At 38.7% G+C, this 22,624-nt stretch overlaps 1 protein-coding gene across 1 annotated transcript; it reads left to right on the forward strand.

The window, feature by feature from the left end:
* Positions 1-1,209: 1,209 nt before the first annotated feature.
* On the forward strand, positions 1,210-22,033 carry SLC7A2 (solute carrier family 7 member 2; the record flags this gene model as incomplete). Its single annotated transcript, NM_001110420.1, is given in 11 exon segments — positions 1,210-1,611; positions 2,636-2,791; positions 6,399-6,564; positions 7,762-7,895; positions 8,907-9,129; positions 11,332-11,468; positions 14,346-14,448; positions 16,179-16,384; positions 17,379-17,545; positions 18,313-18,421; positions 20,775-22,033. Coding segments are annotated over 11 exon segments (1,974 nt in total). The 3' UTR covers positions 20,972-22,033.
* Positions 22,034-22,624: the final 591 nt, after the last annotated feature.

Here is a 22,624-nt window from a genome sequence, read left to right on the forward strand (position 1 = left end):
CCTCATGTTCATAGTCGGATTTGTTAACCACTGAGCCATGACGGGAACTCCCATGTGTACTTATTTTGCTTACTAAAATTCATGATTTCTTTTATAACCTGACCACTTTTTTTCAGTCTTAGGATGATGGGCCTGCAGGGTATGGGGGATGAGACTTTCTGTCTACATTATTCCATTTAAAAAAGAACATTATCATACTTGGCATGGATTTAGAAATAACAAGTAAAGGAGTTCCTGTTGGGGCACAGCGGAAATGAATCTGACTAGTATCCATGAGGATATGGGTTTGATCTTTGGCCTTGCTCAGTGGGTCGGGGATCTGGCATTGTGGTGAACTGTGGCATAGGTCGCAGACGTGGCTCAGATCCTCAGTTGCTCTGTGGTGTAGGCCAGCAGCTGTGGCTCTGATTCCACTCCTAGCCTGGCAGCTTCCATATGCCTTGGGTGCACCCCCCACCAAAACCCAAAAAACAAACAACAACAACAACAAAAAAAAAACCAAGTAAATATAAATAAGCATGTATGTTTTATTACAAATTCATATTTAAAGTATAGTTGAATAGCAGTTTTATTTAGAAAACACCAAGCATGTTTCAAGGGAGAGTTTCTTTATTCTAAATGTGGCTCCACAGTAGAAACAATGAAAGCAGAGCTCACACAGATTTGATAAAGCTGTAGACTATGTAATGACGGCATTTTTACCTGCTTTTAGGCAATAACTAAACTGCAGGTCCGGTCAAGCTAGAGGACGTGCCTATATTCCACGTCATTCTAGACATAATATGAGCACAGTCCCTGGCATGTAATAAGGCCTAAAAAATATGGGTTCAAGGAATGATTGAAGAAAAGAGAGGGAGAAAGAGAACGAAAAAGATGAGGTGATTTCCCCTATTGTTTACTGCCAGGACAAATAAACCATCTCTTGGAATATATTTCTATCTTTAAAAATTGCAACAACAAACAAAAATAGCAAATCTTTGTAACGACCCAAGGCTCCTATTTTTTTTTTTTTTAACTTCCCAAATAAGCCCTTTGTGGCAGTCCCCTATAAAAGCCCACATAGGTGAACCCAGAGAAAATCACAGCTTTGGCTCAGGGCCAGCCTACGGCAACAGGGAGAGCAATTCAGGTGCCACAGCTGTGCCAACAAGCAGGGTGGATAATTAGAAAGTCGATGATTCCAGATCATTCTTTAACCACCACCCCCTTCTCTTCCTCAGGTGCCTGTCTTCAGAATGATTCCCTGCAGAGCAACGCTGTCTTTTGCCCGATGTCTGATCCGGAGAAAAGTCGTCACTCTAGACAGTCTAGAAGATTCCAAACTCTGCCGATGCTTATCCACCATGGACCTCATTGCCTTGGGGGTGGGAAGCACTCTTGGTGCTGGGGTTTACGTCCTCGCTGGGGAGGTTGCCAAGGCGGATTCTGGCCCCAGTATCGTGGTTTCCTTCCTCATTGCTGCCCTGGCTTCCGTGATGGCAGGTCTTTGCTATGCTGAATTTGGAGCCCGAGTTCCCAAGACTGGGTCCGCGTATTTGTACACTTACGTTACTGTCGGAGAACTGTGGGCCTTCATCACTGGCTGGAATCTCATTTTATCTTACGTGATAGGTGGGTTTCCAAAACAAAACAATAATTTGGTAGAATGGTAGAAGTAGCACTCCTAAGGCGGAGGCCTTGGGGTTTCATGGCAGGTGAGCATTAACGAGTGACAGAGCATCTTAGTGCAGCACTTAATCTCTATGTGTTTCACTTTTCTCATTTCTAAAGTGTCTCCTTTTAATTGCAAAATTTGGTAATTCTGCTTCTCCTCTGAATATACCTCTTAGTGTTTTGAAACCTGTTCTTTTTTTAATTTTTAAATTAAAAAAAATTTTTTTAGGCCCACACCCATGGCACATGGAAGTTCCCAGGCTAGGGGTGGAATAAAAGCCACACGTGCTGGCGGATGCCACAGCCATAGCAATTGTAGATCCGAGTGGCGTCTGCCACCTACACCGCTGCTCACTGTAACGTTGGATCCTTTACCCACTGAGTGAGGCTAGGGATTGACGTGAGTTCTCAAGGATACTCGTCAGGTTTGTTACCACTGAGCCACGACAGGAACTCCTGAAAACTTAAAAAAATGATAGTTTTTGTTGTTGTTGTTTTTTTTGGGGGTTTTTTTGTCTTTTTAGGCGGCATCCTTGGCATATGGAAGTTCCCAGTCTAGGGGTCAAATCAGAGCCACAACTGCCGGTCTACGCCACAGCCACAGAAAATTGGCATCCAAGCCACATCTGTGACCTACATCACAGCTCATGGAAATGCCGGATCCTTGACCCAGTGAGCGAGGCCAGGGATGGAACCTCCTCATGGATACTAGTTGGGTTTGTTACTGCTGAGCCACAGTGGAAACTCCCAAAAAAATGATAGTTCCTTAATGTGGTTAAAGTTACCTGGTTTCACAGTTATGGACTTGAGCATTTGATAACTATATTGTGAAATTATAAAATTATGAAGATAATTTTCTGTGATTAAAAATGTTCACTTCTGTCTGATTTAACCCATATTGATCCTAGAATCAAGTAGCAGAAGATGCTATGTTCATTTTCTCCCACTGACCTCATGTTCTCTGATCATTCTCTTTTGGAAGGTACATCAAGTGTTGCAAGAGCATGGAGTGGCACCTTTGATGAACTCCTTAACAAACAGATTGGTCAGTTTTTCAGGACATACTTCAAAATGAATTACACTGGCCTCGCAGAGTATCCTGACTTTTTTGCTGTGTGTCTTATATTACTTCTAGCAGGTGAGAAAACCAGTTACCTGTCCCTCAGATGAGTTGGACTAGTTGTCTCAGGAAAATAGGTTAGCACTGAGTTGGGCACCTGAGTTCCTAAGGCTAGACAGCATCTTTACACACATAAGCTGCTGTTGGAGATCTGTGGGCTTTGTCACTAGCTAAAATCACATTTTACCTTATGGAATAGGTATGTTTCAAAAATAAATCTAGGAGTTCCTGTTGTGGCTCAGCAGTAGCCAACTCGTCTAGTTTCCATGAAGATGTGGGTTTGATCCCTGAACTCTCTCAGTGGGTTAAGTACCCAGCATTGCCTCCAAGTTGGGGCATAAATTGAAGATACAGCTCGGATCTGTTGCCTCTGGCTGCGGCATAAGCCAGTAGCTGCAGCTCCAGATTGACCCCTGGTCTGGGAACTTCCATATGCCACAGGTGCAGCCCTAAAAAGAAAAAAAAAAAATCTAAATTATATAGAATGGTAGAAATAGTACTTCTGAATAAATACCTGGAATGCACTAAGTCAGATAAGGTACATCAATTTTATAATATTAATTGGAGATTTGCAGGAATGTCAGTTTCAAAAAGGAAGAACATAAAATTTTGGCATTATTTCATTTTATTAGTTACAATTAAGGATATTTGCAAGCATACTGTTTCTGGAAGAAATTCTTTCTATTTATGCCTATATAATATAGACATCTGGTTGAAAAGGAAGTATGTTCAAGCCACGTTGTTTTTTAATGTAGACATCATATAGACAAACATACTTGATACTAGAGTTTTCCCATTTTCATCAGTTTTGTGGCATAGCCGTTTAGAAAGGCAGAGAAATTAGAGTCAGTGACCAGGTTTTCAGTTTACTCCCCTACTTCCTGCCTTTGGAACACTGAGTGACTTAATCTTTGCACGACTCAGTTTGCTCATCCATAAAATGGGGGTGTCAGTGTCTATGTTGTGCAGGCTTCTTGCTTGATGCATAGCAACTGGCAGGCAATTTTATTTTGTAGGTGTAGCTAATCCCTGCTGTCCCTTTATACTTGTTTTACTTATTTGAACATTTTTCCATGTTGATTGTCATCCCTGCCTTGCACTCTTACTGAAATCCATCAAGGATTGCACTAAGAATAAAGTTCATGTTTGTTCCCACTTCCATACACACCCTTGTTTTCCGCTCCAGCCTTATTTCTAGCTGCTTTCTTCCTGTTTTTCTATAAATGAAACTTTTCCTTATAAAATTATGTAATTATATGGTATCTGTCTTTCTCTTTCTGACTTCACTCAGTATGAGAGTCTCTAGTTCCATCCATGTTGCTGCCAATGGCATTATTTTGTTCTTTTTTATGGGTGAGTGGTATTCCATTGTGGATCACCATGCTGTACAGTAGAAAAAAAATAGTAATGTATTGGGGAAATAAAAAATAAAATAAAATGCAAAAAAATAATTATATAATTCAAAAAACTACACACTCTAAAAAATTAGCCATTAATTTAATGTTTTATGTGAAGGTAGGGTTATACACATGAACAGAATTTATAGGTCCGAAACATTTGGCATTTTCCTTCTGATGTCATGAAAAATTGCATCAATTGTTTTCAAACAGGTGGTAGGTTTTGTTTATTTGTTTTGGTTTCTCAACAGCCTAGCTAACATTAAATTAGTTACATCACATTTTATTTAGGGATGGTTTTGGTGATCTTAAATCTTCAGCTTTAATCTCTAAACAATGAGAAGCATGTAGCTATGACACGGTTCCAGTCATTAAATTTCACGGCAAGACTCCAACCTTGGCCTGCATCTTATGTCTCATGTTCATTGACCATCATGTCTTTAAATATACGTTAAGATAGCAGGATAACTTTGTTCTTAGAAACTTTGAAGACCAAAATCTCCTACTATAGTCTTTTTTCATATTGTAATACCAAATGTCTTGTCAACTGAAGCTGGATGCAAGAGAAGTAGATGTAGCGTTTAGATGAGGTAGTCATTGGCCTCTAATCTACTGGGAGGAAGTGGGGATCTCAGAATGGACAGTGTACTTGGGGTATTGGGGAAGTTTTATAGAGCATGGCGATGGCTTTGTTATTTTCCAAAGTGTATGGTGATGTAATGTATAGTGGATGTTTCCAAGGTCTGTATTTGCATAGTGTTTCCTAATCTGAATCAGTCAGCATCAATAATTGCACTGATCATACAGTTCTCCTTTATGTTGTTAGTACAGTTATATTCCTGTGTAATTCTGGGAATTGTGCAGGTGGGAGGATGAAATTCAGCTTTTCTCATCTCTACTTAGATATTTTTGCTTATTTGACCATGGGTGGTATAAATATGTGGAAGAAACAAAAACATACGTGATATAAGCCTTTCATCACAATTATTTTCCAAATAGTAAAAAGTAAACTTTCTTTGATCCATAATTCATGTCTTATACAAGATGGATTAAAGATACAAATATGATAGATATAATCCTGAAAGTACTGGACGGAAACAAAGTTGAATGTTTGGGGGTTAATATTAGGGAGAATCTTTCTAGAGGTAGAAACTGAAGAGGAAAAATTTATATTCTAAAACTTTCTTACATGTATACTCAACACTAAGATTAAAAGTACATGATAAATTGGGAAAAACATGCCATACACATATACAGTCAGAGAGCTTATAGTATTATTGAATAAATGTATTATGAATCAATATGAATAGGAATAGCCTAATGGGAAAAAATGGACCATTTAAATTGGGCCAGACTTTCTGGAGATTGTTTTGACAATATGAACCAAAAGTCTTATATAAAGTGTATACCCTTGATACAGTATTACCTTATAGAAAATTATTGTAGAGAAATAATTATGAAGTGTAAAAAGATATTTATAAAAGGATGATTATCTCAGTACTGTGTATAGTTGTAAGAAACTGTGACCTGATTTCTATAAATATAGGAGTAAAGCATAGTGTTTCCACATAGCAGAAGAGGATGTGGCTGATAAAAATGAGAATATGTATTTGTTGACATGGAAATGTGTGTGTCCTTGTGTGTGTGTGTGTGCTAAATTAAGGAGAGGAGATTACATTTGATCTTTATTTCCTTTTCTTTTCTTTTCTGTATCTTCAAATTATTTAAATAGAAAATTGATTACTTTTACAATCACAGTGTAAAAATAAAACTATTAAAATGAGAATCGATTTACAAAATATCTTTTGGAATGACAATTGAAGAGCTACTTTGTTTAATGTATCCAGTAACTATGAGGCAGACAATATGATTGAACTTTTACTTAAGATTTTGCAGCCCTGAACCTTGAAATGACTTTTTAGAACAGCATTTCGTTAAAATTAAGTTACTTTACCTCCACCTACCCATGGGTAATAATAGCCAAAGTTACTAAATTGACCTGTTTATTGGAGAGTGTGAGGTCTCCTGGCTATGAGCATGGCCTGACTTCTGAAATCAAGTTGGTTTTATTCACAGGTAAGAGCTCTCAATAAAAAGGGATAAATGTCAGTTAAATATATGAATACTGGTGGAATAACATGCTAAAACCTGTAACTGTCTCCAAATGGTCTTGCTTTTTCCTAAAGGTTAGGTTAAAAATTAAAATACTCCCTTTTTTCCTCCCATAGGTCTTTTGTCTTTTGGAGTTAAAGAGTCTGCTTGGGTGAATAAAGTCTTCACAGCTGTTAACATCCTGGTCCTTCTCTTTGTTATGGTGGCTGGGTTTGTGAAAGGAAACGTGGCAAACTGGAAAATTAGTGAAGAGTTTCTCAAAAATATATCAGCAAGTGCCAGGTGAAATATTTGGGTTTTTTCCTCTCCTATTTTGAGGTTTTGGGTTTTTTTGTTTTTTGTTTTTTGTTTTTTTTTCATGCTTTTGTCTTATGTTACATTTTCCTCTAGAACAGTGGTTCTCAAACTTTCTACTTCAGAGAACTTTCTGAAGGTCTGTTCTATTTTGAGACTGTTCTTCCCAGGCTCCCCCCAAACATGAATGCATAGGTATGCTTACCATTGTGCAGCTATTTAAAGCCTTGCAGCTGCTGGTTCTTAATCTCAAGCTTGGCTCCAGGTTTAAGGGAAGAGCAAGGAGAGATCCTAACCATTGCTTGGACTAATGTTTTTTTTTCCCCCCAAAGGTTTGCCTCTAAAAAGCAATGAGTATTTTTGAGCCATGCATCCTTTAGTTCTTTCTTTGGGAACACTCTTTGGTTCCATTGCATTCTTTCAACCATGTAGTAATTTTCAGGCCTTCTGGCTTTTTTTTTGAGAATGTTATTGGTTGCATAAGCAGAATTGTCTATGCATTTCACTTTAGACCAGATAATCTCAAAAGTTTATTATATACAAAAAGTTTCATCCTAAGATTTATTTAAGCATAATATTCCTATGTGTAAATAAATAAGATTACAAAAATCTCTATTATATGAAGTGATGTGCATTTACTTGTTTTTCTTTACATATGTTGTTTGTTGTCATTCTGATAAGGCAGACATTTAGTATCCTCTGGTTTTATACAATTTTTAACATGTTTCAACTTCAGTATTATTAATCAAGCCTAGGAGGATTTTATTTCACCGTGTCAGATGTCTTAGTAAATTTTTTAGATACATAGTCTACCCTACTGTCCATGAGAAAAGAAAGTTTCATGCCTTTATTTCAGACCATGGCCCATATATGTGGTCTCTGTTCTCAAAATCCTGCCTGACTGTGAGTTCCAGCCAGAGTGGATCTGAGCCTCCTGCTTATGCTATTGATCAGCCTCCAATTGAGTGCTGGTAATCCAAGAGCATACCATTGTTGGGAACACAACCGTATCCTCTAAGACAGAATGAAAAAAAGTCAGAATTTACTTTTTTTAGCTGTGTACAACAGTAGCTTCAAAGAGCTGGTGAACACAATAACTTTCCAAGGAGGTAGTTTGAGACAATTCACTTGAAGAAGCAGTTTTCTAGGAAAATGACTTTCCAATGTGCTTCTTCTCTTCTTTAGAGAGCCCCCTTCTGAAAATGGAACAAGTATCTACGGGGCTGGTGGCTTTATGCCTTATGGTTTTACGGGAACTTTGGCTGGGGCTGCAACCTGCTTTTATGCCTTTGTGGGATTTGACTGCATTGCAACAACTGGTAAGAGCAGAGTCTTGGCTCTATTAGAAGGAAAAAGGGTTCCTTGAACCCATGGGTGACAACAGAGGGTCAAGGAAAGAGAGTGGAATTCGAGGTAATAGGGACTGGTTCCAGACACAGATGTAACACCTACTATGTAAAAAAGCAAAGTTAGTAGAACTCTGAGCCTTGGTTTCCATATTGGTAAAATCAGGAGAGCAGAACCTACTCCTTAGATGTTTATGAAGGTTACCTAAGATATAATACTTTACGAAAAATACTTTGCAAGCTGTCAATTACTTTATAAATCTTAGTCATAATTACCTTTGGTCTGGGAGTGGTATCACAGTGAATAACAAATGATGATCATGCCCTTAAATTGTTTCTTCTTTAATAGGACAAAATGCATTGTGATATACATATATACATTTTTTTCTCCATATCCTATACAACAAAATAATCATGCCACAGTCGCTCCCTAAGAGCTTCCTCTGGGTTCATATTATTGCATGGACTTATAATTGACCATATTTTGGGTATTTCAAATACCAAATCTTATGAGAAAGATCCAGAGTGTACTCTTTTTTTTTAATTGAAACTAGAATTTAATACCAATCAATGCACTTAATAGAAGCTTATCTTCATATATACAGAAGCCTTTATAATTAAGGGCCTAAGAATGCCATGGGGTGTAATCTCTGCAGAGGAATCCTCTTCTAAGTGGATTAAGGCTGCTGTTCTATCCCTAAACATTTAAGAGTGCTGGCATATCATGTTTTTTGTTTTATTTTGTTTTGTTTTGTTTTTTCTGGAAACATGACCTTGGCTTGCAGAATTTCTTGCTTTCTCATCTTGCCTCTGGGCTTTGGGATTTTATGTGATAGTAAAGGACCTTCAAGAGGAGAGATGCTTTCATGTGGCATAGATGGAGCAAGCTGAGAAAACAAAAGGGACAGAAGCAGAGGAGAATTACTGTGAAGGAGAAAAAGAATTCATGTTTTATTAAATATGCAAATCTTTTTGTTGGCTTAGGCGAAGAAGTCCGGAATCCTCAGAAAGCCATTCCTATCGGAATTGTGACTTCTCTGCTTGTTTGCTTTATGGCCTATTTTGGGGTCTCGGCAGCTTTGACCCTTATGATGCCATACTACCTCCTTGATGAGAAAAGCCCACTTCCTGTAGCATTTGAGTACGTTGGATGGGGTCCTGCCAAGTATGTCGTTGCAGCAGGCTCCCTCTGTGCTTTGTCAACAAGGTATGTTGCATTGCCTTTGGGGCAGGGCTGTCTGGGTTACTGCAAAGTCTAAAGAATTGCTTTCGTATGTTTTAAAAATAATCCTAATTGGAGGTACATAATATGAAGTGTATGCTCTGAATAGTTCACCCAGAATTGCCATATCAAAATCTTAAGTGATAAAAAATTTTCCCCCATCAGGTAAAAGTAAGTTTTCCAAGATAGTGATGGTCCAAGCTTCCATGGAGATATATATATGTGTGTGTGTGTGTATATATGGCACTTATACACACATACGTATTTCATTTATTTCATACATATGTGTGTCTAAGTATGTCTTGTAAAACTTCACAGTGCTTATACTAGTATGTTTCCCTGCTGGCTTTGGTGTTAATTGTAGTGCTACAAATCCTTGAGATATTATGTGCAGGCTTGACATTTTCTTCTGTCTTTTAAAATGATATCAATTCTGTGTGAGTGGAAGCTATATGCTGTGGCATTGTTAAGTATGATGTGCTTTTTATTATGAAACACTGAGACTTTTTCATTAGTACTGATCAGAGTGAACTTGATCTAGAAATGGAAAATACTGTTCTCAAATTAATAGTGGAAAAGAATAGTTGAATCTCAAGTATTCAGATTTTTAGTAGGTGCTTATTTTAATATTTTATAACTTGATATTTTGAATTAACGTGTGTTCATAAGATACTTCATTTGAGTTTTATACCATGCTATCCTGTAAAGCATTCTTACAAAGAGAAAATTAATTTCTGCTTGATTACTAATTTTTTGAAGTGAAAATAATTTTCTAAAAGTTGAAATTGGAAAGAGAAATCTTTTTATGTAATTCATCAGCCTAGCTTTTTTTCTCCTCAAAATCCCTTTCAAAATCCCTTAATATTCAAGATAATATTAAGCAGCAACTTCTAAATTACCCCCATTGGTTTCTCAGTCAGTGCTGAGGTTTATTCTGAATAGTTTCAAATAGTTTCAAAAATCTACACTGTGAAGATACCTTGCACCATGGTCTTAGAAGAGAGATGAACAAAAATCTTCTTGTGGTCAAGCTCAACCTAGCTTTATTAAAAGATAAAGAAGGTGAATTTTTAAAAATAAAATATTTTTCTTATTTTCTCTTAAATGGTTACTTTACAACTAATTCATATATGGAAAGATACAACCAGTAAACACATAATTCAGAACATCTAAAGCAAACAATCATTTTCTTAAACCTCACTGCTGTTACTAATGTTTAATTGCGGCTACTTCTATGTACTAAATTTATAGTGAGTTAATTTTTTTTTTTGCTTTTTTCTGTCTTAATTATCTTATGATGCTGAGAATGATTACTACTTTGATCAAAGATCATGCTATGTGAGGGAAAATAATGGTAAAATAAATATGAAAATGTGTAATTATTGAATAAGTGAAGAGACTGATATAAAGTCAATCTTCTCTTAATTACACATCAATTTATGAATTTTATTTTCTGAGTTTAAAAAAATGTCTTAATGACATAATTGGTTTTGTTTAAGTCTTAATTACTTAGTTTTAATTCATTAGTAATCATGGGCCTGCACAAATTATTTGCAATAGTTTTAGTCTGATAATTGTGCTGGACAAATATCTGTAAGAGAATAATAAATAGCACCCTGATTAATTGGCAGATATTCTTAAATGCCTAATTGAAAAACATTTTTAAAATAACAAGACTTCATAATCACTGTGGTGATGCTGAATTTTGTGCAATTTCTTAATTTCAGTTCTGGGATGTAATCTTGCATGAATGTGTTTGCCATACTGCATGTGTTTGCTTTTTATTCAGTCTTCTTGGATCCATTTTCCCAATGCCTCGTGTAATCTATGCTATGGCGGAGGATGGGTTGCTTTTCAAATGTCTAGCTCAAATCAATTCCAAAACGAAGACACCGGTAATTGCTACTTTATCATCGGGTGCGGTGGCAGGTGAGAGAGAGTTGACTTTTATTACACAAAGGGGGATCTTTCTTCATCAAGGATTCTGGGGGGAAAATGGGAAATGAGGTGCTTTTCTATTTGGATATATGTAAAGATCAGTAGCTTCTTTTGGTGAATGTTTTCTATTTTGAATTTTTTTTTAGCATAGGTTCTGTACTTTAGTGTGTCCAGTCTTTACCTGTATATACCCATCTAGAATAATATTTGTGATAACTCACATGTGGATTATGAATTTTTCTGTTCTAGTCTTCTGGGCTCTATGTTTCCTTTACCCCGAATTCTGTTTGCCATGGCCCGGGATGGCTTACTGTTTAGATTTCTTGCCAGAGTGAGTAAGAGGCAGTCACCAGTAGCTGCCACCTTGACTGCAGGGGTCATTTCTGGTAAGCTTTACAAACATAGGATTCTTCACCATTGGACTTGAGTGTTTTTGCGCATGCATGGACTTAAAAAGAGGGTCTGCTTGCTGTGCATGTAAGTTAAGAACAAAATCACTGATAAATTTGGGTGTGAACATTGAGATTCTATCTGGAAATTGTGGTGGCGGTGGTCTACTGAAACTCATAACTTTTGACCCTTTGGGATTTTTTTCTTCTTTCATTATTTTAACCTTTGGGGCTTCTAACAAATGTGTAAAGGGTTGCAGGGGTTCCTCACTATATATCAGGTATAAATGCTTTTCAGATTGATGAATGAGGACATAATATTATATTATTAACACATAAAATATTAATTTAAGAATGATTTTTTAACTTTTGAGTTATTGGTTTAAAAATAATGTTTCAGTGTTTTCTTTTTTGTCTTTAAGATTTAAGTTGACTATTATAAAGCACCATAGGGTTTTTGAAAAGATAATGTATGTTTACCTATTCTTAATTAAATATAAGAAATGTCAAAAAATAATTTATACTTGGCCATTGTCATCCCCACACAGTATGGTGGCTGTCCCCACCTCCTGGGCCACCATGGTTCTCTAAAAGTTGCTAACACCTATCTCTAAATAAACCCCACTAAGAATCTATTTTTCCTTTGAACAGTTTTGGTATTAACTCATGTTTAAAAACAACAACAAAACTCCAGATGCCTCCTTTTTGGCATGTCATAATATCCATGTAAAATGCTTTTGGTCAAATTCTTACTCCATGCAGAAATTTTCAAAGATATCTGCAGATTGAGAGAATAAAAGGCCCAGATACAGGGAGCACGAGAAGGACTTTAGCAAGCTTTATAGATAAAATGATCGATACTCTTGATAGTAGAAATTCAAACTAAAAATGATAATTTTGTTGAAGTTCCTAAGCCTTGGGAAGTTAGGTTAGAGAAGACTGCAGCTTAATTATGTATGAAACAGGGTCCTTTCAGAGTCAGAAAGTATAATTTTGCCAAAACAATTTTACTTCATAAATGTTTTCTAATTAATTAGGCACTTTATTAGATGTATGTTGGGAGGTCGAATCATTCATTTTCTCAGTGCCTAGATTCCTGTCCCCATAAAATAAGGTTCGTTGCACTAGACAGTTTAAGGCCCGACTTATGATTAAACAGTACATTATGATATTAAAGATAGGTCATAAATCTTAACAATGGATAACATTTTATTTAGTCCATAAAAGTTTTTATTTTTCCAGTAAAATCTTGCTGATTAATTCTCTATTGTATATTCAAAATTTTGAAAAATGTGTCCTTCTTCTTTTAGGAAGAATTTAATTTGGCAACATAGTAAGATACTAGAATTAACAGTTAAAAGAAGACAATGGTAGCATTTTTAACGCTCTAAAATAGTAACATTTTTGTTATTTTATAGTCCCTACATCTTACTTTGCTTGTTTTAAACATAGATCAGAAAGCTTGTATGGATAATGTTTCACTTTCTTTTGTTTTGGTTCCTTTGATTTGGTTATCTGTGATTCTTACAAACATAATGAGATTTTAATCTAACATGATAGTCCACTAGCAATGGCGATTTTTCAAAGTAAGGCGTAAGGTGTATTTAAAGAAGCAATGTGGTCTCATAGAAGGTGAATGGGCATGTTGATTTACCTGGAACCCAGCTTCTACCTAGTAGTTATAACCGTGCTAAGTTAGCCCGTCTATAAAAAAGAGGACAATGATCCTATTTATTAGGGCAAATCGAGTGAAATAGCTAGGGTTTTGTTCAAAAACAGTCAAATTCTGGACTGTGTAGCTAAACCTAAACAATTTCCCCCATTTCATAGGATTATTGAATTGAAGATAACTTGGAATTATAGAGATACAAAGCTTGCTGAGATGTCAGGAACACCACAGGAGTGGAAGGTGGTGTTTTCTGCTTACTGTGATAGGCACAACTTTTTGGTAAATTCAAGTCCATGTTATCCCTATTTTGATGTTTCAATGGAGGAAAAAATAGTTAAGTTCAAGTTAATTATTCAACTATATAAAGTATTCTTTGCCTCTTAACATTATTGAGCTTTGAGTGGAGAGCACAGATGATCTCTCAAATTTAGTCAGTCTTCCTAGAGTGTGTGGTTTTAATCAGCAGAATTTTCCTGCAATCAGAGACATTATTTAGTTTGGCACTATTCTATTTTGTATAAGAAATAACTCGAAATGCAGGTGGAAATTAAAATTGATTGTATAACAGCTATAACAAAAGCACTCCTGTTTGACTTCTTTTATGGATTTTTAAAAAAGGAGCCAGCCAATATTTCCTAGCAATGTTTTGCTTCTGAAACATCAAAGGACAGTATTCTGTCATATAAAATTTTCACTCTTTGTCAGGTCAATATTTTTAAGTGATCAGAGTAGATTTTTTTTTCTTTTGTCTTTTAGGGCCACACCCATGGCATAGGGAAGTTCCCAGGCTGGGGTTGAAGACAGAACTGCAGCTGCTGGCCTATACCACAACCACAACAGCAGTATATCTGAGCCATGTCTGCAACCTACACCAGGGGTCACAGCAACACTGGATCCTTAACCCACTGAGAAAGGCCAGGGTTTGAACCCTCATGGATACTAGTCAGATTCATTACCACTGAGCCACACCAGAGTAGATGTGTTTTGTACTTGATAGAGAGCTGAGGGTGTTTGAAGTTTTATTCGCAGTTTGCATGACCTAAAGAACATCTTATTAACTGTGAGAAGTATGCTTTCTGTACTTGATCGACTTATTGGTACTAAAACGGAAAAATGCCTATCCTTTGTCCTTGACTTGAGCAGTATCAACTGTGTGGAAATTTATCACAGGCCATTTTCTTCACCATTCCCTCTTTCCTCAATAGCTGTGATGGCATTTCTGTTTGACCTGAAGGCTCTCGTGGACATGATGTCCATTGGCACCCTTCTGGCCTACTCTCTGGTCGCGGCCTGTGTTCTCATCCTCAGGTGAGTTGTCCTCTTTGCCAGGTGGTTCTGAAGGGCATGTGTCACAGGGAGCAAAGGCTTAGGGAATAAAGAAAATGAGGCCTCACTGGTTTTATTTGCAAGGAGCTAGTTGTCTCGCAGAAGTGAGAGGCCATAGACAGAAAATCATCTATACCAAGTGTAACTTGCATACTTGGTCCTTAAGCAAAGTATCAAATACAGTTTGATTTTGGTCATTTGATAATTACCAATAGATTGGCCTAATCTATGTCCGCAAGTTCGCATAATATATAAAAACACGTAAGAATATTATCTTTTTACTCCCAGTGATTCAACTGCTAAGTTTTATACTAAAGATTTAATCCAAGAGGTACACATGGATATATGCAAAGGATGTTCATGGAAAAGGTAATTTACAATAGTGAAAATATTGAACTAGGCTCTGTATCAATAGTAGAATTGTTAACAAAATAGATAAACAACAAGATCCTACTGTACAGTACAGGGAGCTATAGTCAATATCCTGTAATAAACCATAATGGAGAATAATTTGAAGAAGAATACACACATATACACACACATACATATATAACTAAATCACTTGGCTGTACACACACACACACACACCCCAACTAAATCACTTTGCTGTACACCAGAGACTAATATAACATGTAACTCAACTACACTTTAATTTTAAAAAAGTAGAATAGTTATATAAATGAGGGTAGTGGATTTTTCTACAGCAAATAAAATATTTAATTGTATGGAGAAATGTATCAATTTCCAGATGCCAAGTTATATGTAACATCTGAATTTATTTAAATAGTAATGAATTTACATGAAGAGATGGTTTTTGTATATACACATACACACACATATGCACTTGTCCCTGATTGATAATTGTGTCAAAATGCTAGCAGTGATTATCACTGAGTGGTGGTGTTATGGATAATTTTAATTTTCTTCTTTGTACTTTTGTGTATTTTTTTCTCAGTGAGTGTATTTCTTCATTAAATGGGGGACACATGTTACTTTTAAATTTAAACAAAGGCTGTTCAGAGGGAAAAGAGACATCTTGGGGAGACTGGACAGATATGAGGAGGTGAAGCAGGCTGATACCTTGACACCAGCTGAAGAGGAAGGGGAACGATAATAAAGGAGAAGGCTGGGAAGTGGTTGGGTGCATTCGTCTGAGTTACACTAGGACAGCAGAGGGGGTTGAGGCCACAGAGGCAGGTTGTATTGAGGCAAAGGCCTTCCAACGCCCACCTGAGGACTGTATGTTATTCTGTAGCTAATGTTTAACCAGGGTTTCTGTGCTGCTTCGTGAACTGCATCTCCTTTGGACATAGATATTTCCAAATAATCATCTTGTCGTCACAATTGCCTTGCTTTAAAATGTAGCTCTCAGAGTTCCCTGGTGGCTCAATGGGTTAAGGATCCGGCATTGTCACTGCTGTGGCACGTGTTTGATCCCCAGCCTGGGAACTTGCACATGCTGCAGGTGTGGCCAAAAAGGAAACAAAAAATGTAACTCTCTTCTGCATCTAATCTACATAACTTTCCAATTAAGTGGCTATTGGAGAAAATCCAGAGTTGCCACAGAGATGTTACGGAGCAGGTGTGCAGCCTGGCTCAGCACGCTTTGCACAAGCTGTGAATGGAAACGTCCCCCTTAGGGTTTTAGGTGCTCATTTCATTTGGCGCAAGTGCTTGTTTGAGAATAAAGACACACCTTTATTTGGGTACAGGTACCAGCCAGGATTATCTTATGAGCAACCCAAATACTGTCCTGAGAAAGAAGCTCTGGGATCGTGTGCCAGCGCTGCCTCCAAAAGCAAGTCCCAGGTCACTGTGCTGCCAGAACGGGGCTTCAGCCTGCGAGCCTTCTTCAGCCCCTCACTTCTGCCCACAAAACAGTCGGCTTCTCTTGTGAGTTTCCTGGTGGGATTTCTTGGTAAGTCCCTTTCAGCACAGACTGTATAAAGACCCTGCAGACCTGGCGGAGGTATGCAGGTGGAGCAGGTATGATGTGAAGGAGGATGAAAGAGCATGTTAGCACCACCCTGAGTCCTGAAATTGTACCTGACAGGTCACTCATTGAGCTCCCCTCTACATTATCAGGAGAAATCAATCATATCTTGGTAATTGAAAAAGAAAGACCTTCCCCAAGGTGAAAGTGGCAGAAGTACAAAATTGGTATATTTCGTCAGCTGTGAGGGCACTTCCTGTGTGAAGCAAAGTACACCTGCCAGTAACTGAACTGGGACCAAAGGACACAAGAGGCATTAGAGCAAAGCCTGTTTGCTCCCCACAGCTATGTAATCATTTGTATTTTCAGCAACATTTATTGGGCATCGTCAGTGTGCCGGGAACTCTACCAGGTACTTGGAAGAGCGGGAGATGGTCCTTGCTCTCCCTGGGCTGTACAGAACAAGGTTGTTGCTGGCAAGCTGAGGGAAGTACCAGTTTCTCTGAGAGCACATAGGAGGGACCCCAGTGCTGACTCGGTGGTCAGAGACAGGGTGGCTGGGCAGTCATGTTCTTCTCTGAAATAGGAAGCAAAATGCAAATCAGATATTATTTGTTTTCATTAACAGTATATAGCCCAGCTGAACCTGAACAGGCTTGTTTTCCCCATTTGACAAGAAAAGAAAGAGCCACCCCGGACAAGATCCCATCAATCTGTGCACTGTCATCAGAGATAGTGGCAAATGAGTGGAAAAGCAAGGCGGCAGCACCAGAGGGGAGGTTGATGTTTAAGGACGAGACAGTGCTTCTTAACCAGGGCAATCAGCCATTTCTTCTTGGAACAGAAAGGGAGAATCTTAGTACTTGGCAGAGTGGATATATAAAGAACTTGCTATCTTTTCAAAATGGACCCTCTGAACTGAGGCTTCTGAGTGAAGGGTGTGTGCTCATCTTGTCTTACGAACATGTCACTTTTGCAGCATTTCTCATTCTGGGCCTGAGTATTTTGACCACGTATGGAGTCCATGCTATTGCCAGGCTGGAAGCGTGGAGCCTTGCTCTTCTTGTGCTGTTTCTTGTTCTCTGCGTTGCCGTCGTGCTCACCATTTGGAGGCAGCCCCAAAATCAGCAAAAAGTAGCCTTTATGGTATGTGTCATGAGGATGAGAAATCCTAAATATTATGCACATTTTATCTTGTACATTAGTTTTTATGAATTGTTTCTTAAAAAAAAGCCCTCTGATGACATCAACCAATGAACAAAAGTGTCACAGTTCTTTGAGATGTTCCTTTTTGTCTTTAATATTCTCCCTGCATTGGCTGTCTTACTGCCCTTTCCAAAAACTTGAATATGCTCCTATGACATGATTTTGTATAATATTAGGCAAATTTCTCGTCCAGTACTCTAAAGTAGCAGAAGAACGAGTTGAGTATTTTATTTTAGAAATTTAGTACCCTCTCAAGTCATTTCCACCAAAAGCCCTTCCCCTGCAAGTGAAATTATCCTGTCCCATTTGAACTAAGAGGATTCAGCATGAAGAGGGCTTCCTAGAAGTGTCTTCTGAGATACCATAGGTAGCCAGAGTTCCAGAGGCACGCCCTCTTGATTTCTGAAATAAACCAGTAAACCCTAAACTACACCCAAGAAACCAGTTGCATCTTGGTGACAATGCAGGTGTTAGCAGGCTGGATAAACCTTCTGTTGCTTTGGGCTGCAGTAAACAATATAAAATACAGCACTCTTTGCAGTACTCTCTAGGGGAATGGGTTTTATTCAGGTTGTTCTTTTTGGAAGAATATAAACTGACACGGTGTAAAGGTAGGTATGTTAAATTAGTTGCCACCACATCAAAATAATTTGGGGAATGTGCTTTTAGAATTTGCGTATATTTAAGAAGATATTTCTCCCCCTTAGGTTCCATTCTTACCATTTTTGCCAGCCTTCAGCATCCTGGTGAACATTTACCTGATGGTCCAGTTGAGTGCAGATACCTGGATCCGATTTAGCATTTGGATGGCACTTGGTAGGTCTTTTCATGTTTGCACTTTCTGAACATGGGCTCTCTGTATCAGTGCACTGTGATTAGAGTAATGCATTCATTCATTCCCACTTCCTAGAAATAAAGGCTTTTTTCCGCTTCTTCCTTTCTCACTTTTTAGGACATCTGAGTGTTTACATTTCCAGATAGCTTTTTTTCTAAATGTATTTTTTTTTATTATGGTATAGTTTATTTACAGTGTTGAGTTAGTTTCTGCTGTACAGCATAGTGACCCAGTCATGTATATACATTCTTTTTCTCATATTCCATCGTGGTCTGTCCCAAGAGACTGGGTATAGTTCCCCATGCTATACACTAGGACCTCATTGCTTATCCATTCTAAATGCAATAGTTTGGGAGTTCCCGTCGTGGCTCAGTGGTTAACAAACCCGACTAGTAACCAAGACGTTGCGGGTTCAATCCCTGGCCTCGCTCAGTGGGTTAAAGATCCAGCATTGCCGTGAGCTGTAGCAGACTCGGCCGGGATCCTGTGTTGCTGTGATTGTGGCGTAGACCGGCAGCTACAGCTCTGATTGGACCCCTAGCCTGGGAACCTCCATATGCTGTGGGTGCAGCCCTAAAAAGACAAACAATAAATAATGAATCTCATTCACTTTTGTGAGAGTATGTGTTTGCTTCAGCTGTAAATTAATTTAATTTCGATCTCAAGCCACCAAACCACTTGAGTTGATGGGCGGTTTAACCTAAGTAGTTTTACCCATATTTTGGGGATCTGACACTGTGCCAAAGAGTTGGGATGGTACTGCTTTGGGTCAAAGGTTATCCATCTACACAGGTTACACTAGGGTATTCTCTCTGTAACTGTGACCACTTCTGGTAGGTGGCTCTGTTGCATCAGGGCCAGGATCCTACCAGGAATCACTTGTCGGTTGGCCGTGCCCTCCAGGATGTACCACAAAGCCATGCCTTTGGGATCCCACCACCTCCATCTCCTCAGATGCTTCCAGGAAGCCGAGCCCAAATCCCCAGGGCACAGGACCATAGGGCTCCCTCTCCTGTCTGAGTCCAGAAGAACCTCTTTGTAATCTGGTGGAACGCTCATCCACGCTTCCTGCCTTTCCACGAGTCACTCTTTCCTTCCTCAAATCATAACTCAGTCTGGTTTAATGTACCTGATCTTGGGGAAGAGCATGAACTACGCCAGACTCTCTGTATTTGAGTCCATCCCTGCCGTTTATTAGCCGTGTGACCTAGGCCATGTTACATCCCTGCTTCTGGGTCCCAGTTTCATTGTAAAATGGTGACAGCCATACCTGTATTTGAGGACAGGGATTCTGGATCTTCAAACCTCTGAGGAGATGAGAGGAAACAGAATCATTCCTAATTGGTAGACATGCCAAAATACTAATTGGTAGTCTATTTGCCAGTATTTGTCCTGGGAAAATTATAATGCATTTCACATCAACCCAAACTCTCAACCAGTTTTTAAAATGTTGTTAAAATACATCAGAATGCCTACATACAAGTAATGAACTGTCTTGTGAGAATGCTTAAAACATTTCCCTCTGGTCCCCAATAAAACAGCTTTGTACACAGTTATTTGTCCTCTCCTGGCGATAGGAATGTGTAAGGCACATTCATATTCCCTGTTCCCATAGGACAAGGTTTCCAAATATTTGACTGTGACCCTGACAAGCCACCACTTGTATTTGGAATGTATTTGAGACTTTTCCCCACATATCCTTTTGCTTAAAGTGTAGTGTTGAGTTTTGAGAAAGTAAATATAATTTTTCTCTATAATCATCTGAAAAACATTTTTGGGGAAAAAGACGCATGTAAAGATGGCATGTTAACCGCTAAAAAAAAGGACTGGTTTGTTAAAAATGAAGAAGCACATTCTACTGGAAAAACGTTTGTCAGGAACCTTTTATGGGCTATCCCTTGCTTGCATTCCATCCTTCTAAAAATAGCACAGGACGAAAAGGTAAAAGGCCCTATTAAGTTCTTACATTTCCCACATACAAACAGTCTCTTGCTTGCTTGCTTGCTTGCTTTGTTGCTTTCTTTGCTTTCTTCAATTTTTTAGGGCCATACCCAGGACATATGAAAGTTCCCAGGCTAGGGGTTGAGTTGGAGCTATAGCTGCTGACCTACACCATAGCCACGGCAGATGCCAGATCCAACCAAGCCATGTCTGGGACCTACCCCACAGCTCAGGACAATGCTGGATCCTTAACCCACTGAACAAAGCCGGAGATCAAACCTGTGTCCTCATGGATATTAGTTGGGTTCATTTCTGCTGAACCTCAATGGGAACTCCCAGTCATTTTTCTGACACACCTAAAATATTGATTTTTTTTTTTTTCTTCTCTGAAAGGTTTCCTGATATACTTCGCTTATGGCATCAGACACAGCCTGGAGGGTAATTCACAGGATGAGGATGAGGATGAAGATACTCATTCAAACAACGTTCATACAGCGGCCGAAGAAAAATCTGCCATTCAAGCAAATGACCATCACCAAAGACACCTGAGTTTACCTTTCATATTCCATGAAAAGACGAGCGAATGCTAGTGCCTGCAGGGGCCGCGCTGGTCCACAGTCTAAATGTACACATCCTACGTGGAGTGAACCGTGACGGCATGTCATCGTCACACTAGGTTGTCATGGGTTTGCTGCAGACACAGTTCACCCTAATTTATACTTCCTCACCTGGACAGCACCACCTCAGATGCTGAACTGTGCATCCGGGGACCCTCCTGAGCTCTCTCCTCAGTGACAAGTAGCCCCAAATAGCGGGAGTGTGGGAGTGTGTGTATGTGTGTTTGTGTATCTTGGGGACTGTCAGTGTTACAAGTTGTTGGTGTTTTGCTGTTATCCCCTTGCATTTTTCCAGTGTTGTCCTTAATTGGTAGCATATACTGCACGTACTGAAATGGAGGTATTTTGTATGTGCCGGGCATGGTTGGGGTAATGACTGTTGCTTTTCCTTGTTAGGCTTTATTAATGTTGAGTTAGAACCTGCTAAAAATGCATTTGCCCATCCTGGGGTCCGTCATGGGTCTGGAATTGGAGGAGGGGATAGGGAAAGAGCCTTTTCTGTACCTTGTAAACTCCAGCAGTGGGTTTAGTGCAGATTTCTCTCTGTGAGGTATGACAGTGTGTGAAAATTTTAGCCAGTAGGAGTGTTCGTGTCTGCAGTACTGCACAGGGCACGAGCAGCCTATGCATACCCAGATGGCAGGCACCCCTTTGAACAGCGTGCTGTCTTCTTTGAGAACAGTAGTCTTTAAATACGAGGCCTTTCACCTGCCACTCCCTCCCCTCACCCCACTTCAGTCGGGGGCTTGAGACAGGTAGTGTGGTCCACTGGCTCCCTTTGTGCTGGAAGATGAAGGTGGTCTCCGTGGCCAGGAAGCCTGTATAGGTGGCAAAGATGAGGACATTTTTGAAGATCAGAGTAGATACATGCTTGGATAGGGAGATCCCAAGCCTCCGTGTTTGAAAAATCACTTAAAGAGTTCTCTTGTGGTGCAGCAGATTAAGGATCTGGCATTGTCACTGTAGCGGCTTGGGTCACTGCTGTGGCGCAGTTCAGTCCTTGACCGGGAAACTTCCACATGCCATGGGCATGGCCAAAAAGGAAAAAAGAAAGTTGCATATAATTCAGCCAGTAGAGTCTCTCAGATGGCACAATCGGCAGAATGATTCATACCTTTTCCCCTTACTTAATAAATAATCACAGTTCAGGGTTTTTTTTCTAACCCAGTAGTAAATGCTATCTTTACGCAAAAGAGGAAAAATGGAAGGGGTACAAGAAAATTACCCTGTTCTGATTTTAAAGTGCCTATTCAGATATTAAAGGGCATTTAACCCAATTTGAGGAGTTTGAGTCAAATTTGCCTCAAATTTGGAAACATTTAGGAATATTTTTCTTCCTCCATCCCATAAATCGTTTAGAACTTCTAATTTCACTTATTTTTAAATGACCACACTAAAGCTATTAACACAAGCTGCAATATTCTACAAAAACCCATCAGTGGTTGGGGAATAGAATATTATGGTAAAATACATGATTACTTAAAACATCAAGCTAAAAAATCAACCAAATTGAATTAAAAGCCGTATAAACGCAATAACATTTGTATGAGTAAATAATGTTTTTAAATGTAAGCTTTTGTAATTACTATATTTTACTTTATAGGGTTCTCCAACATGGACTGTCTG

Source organism: Sus scrofa, chromosome 17 (assembly GCF_054392235.1).
Source record: "Sus scrofa isolate SSC_HxYL_T2T_F1_AM1 chromosome 17, Sscrofa_HxYL_maternal_Yorkshire_Landrace_v2.0, whole genome shotgun sequence".
Lineage (NCBI taxonomy): Eukaryota > Metazoa > Chordata > Mammalia > Artiodactyla > Suidae > Sus > Sus scrofa.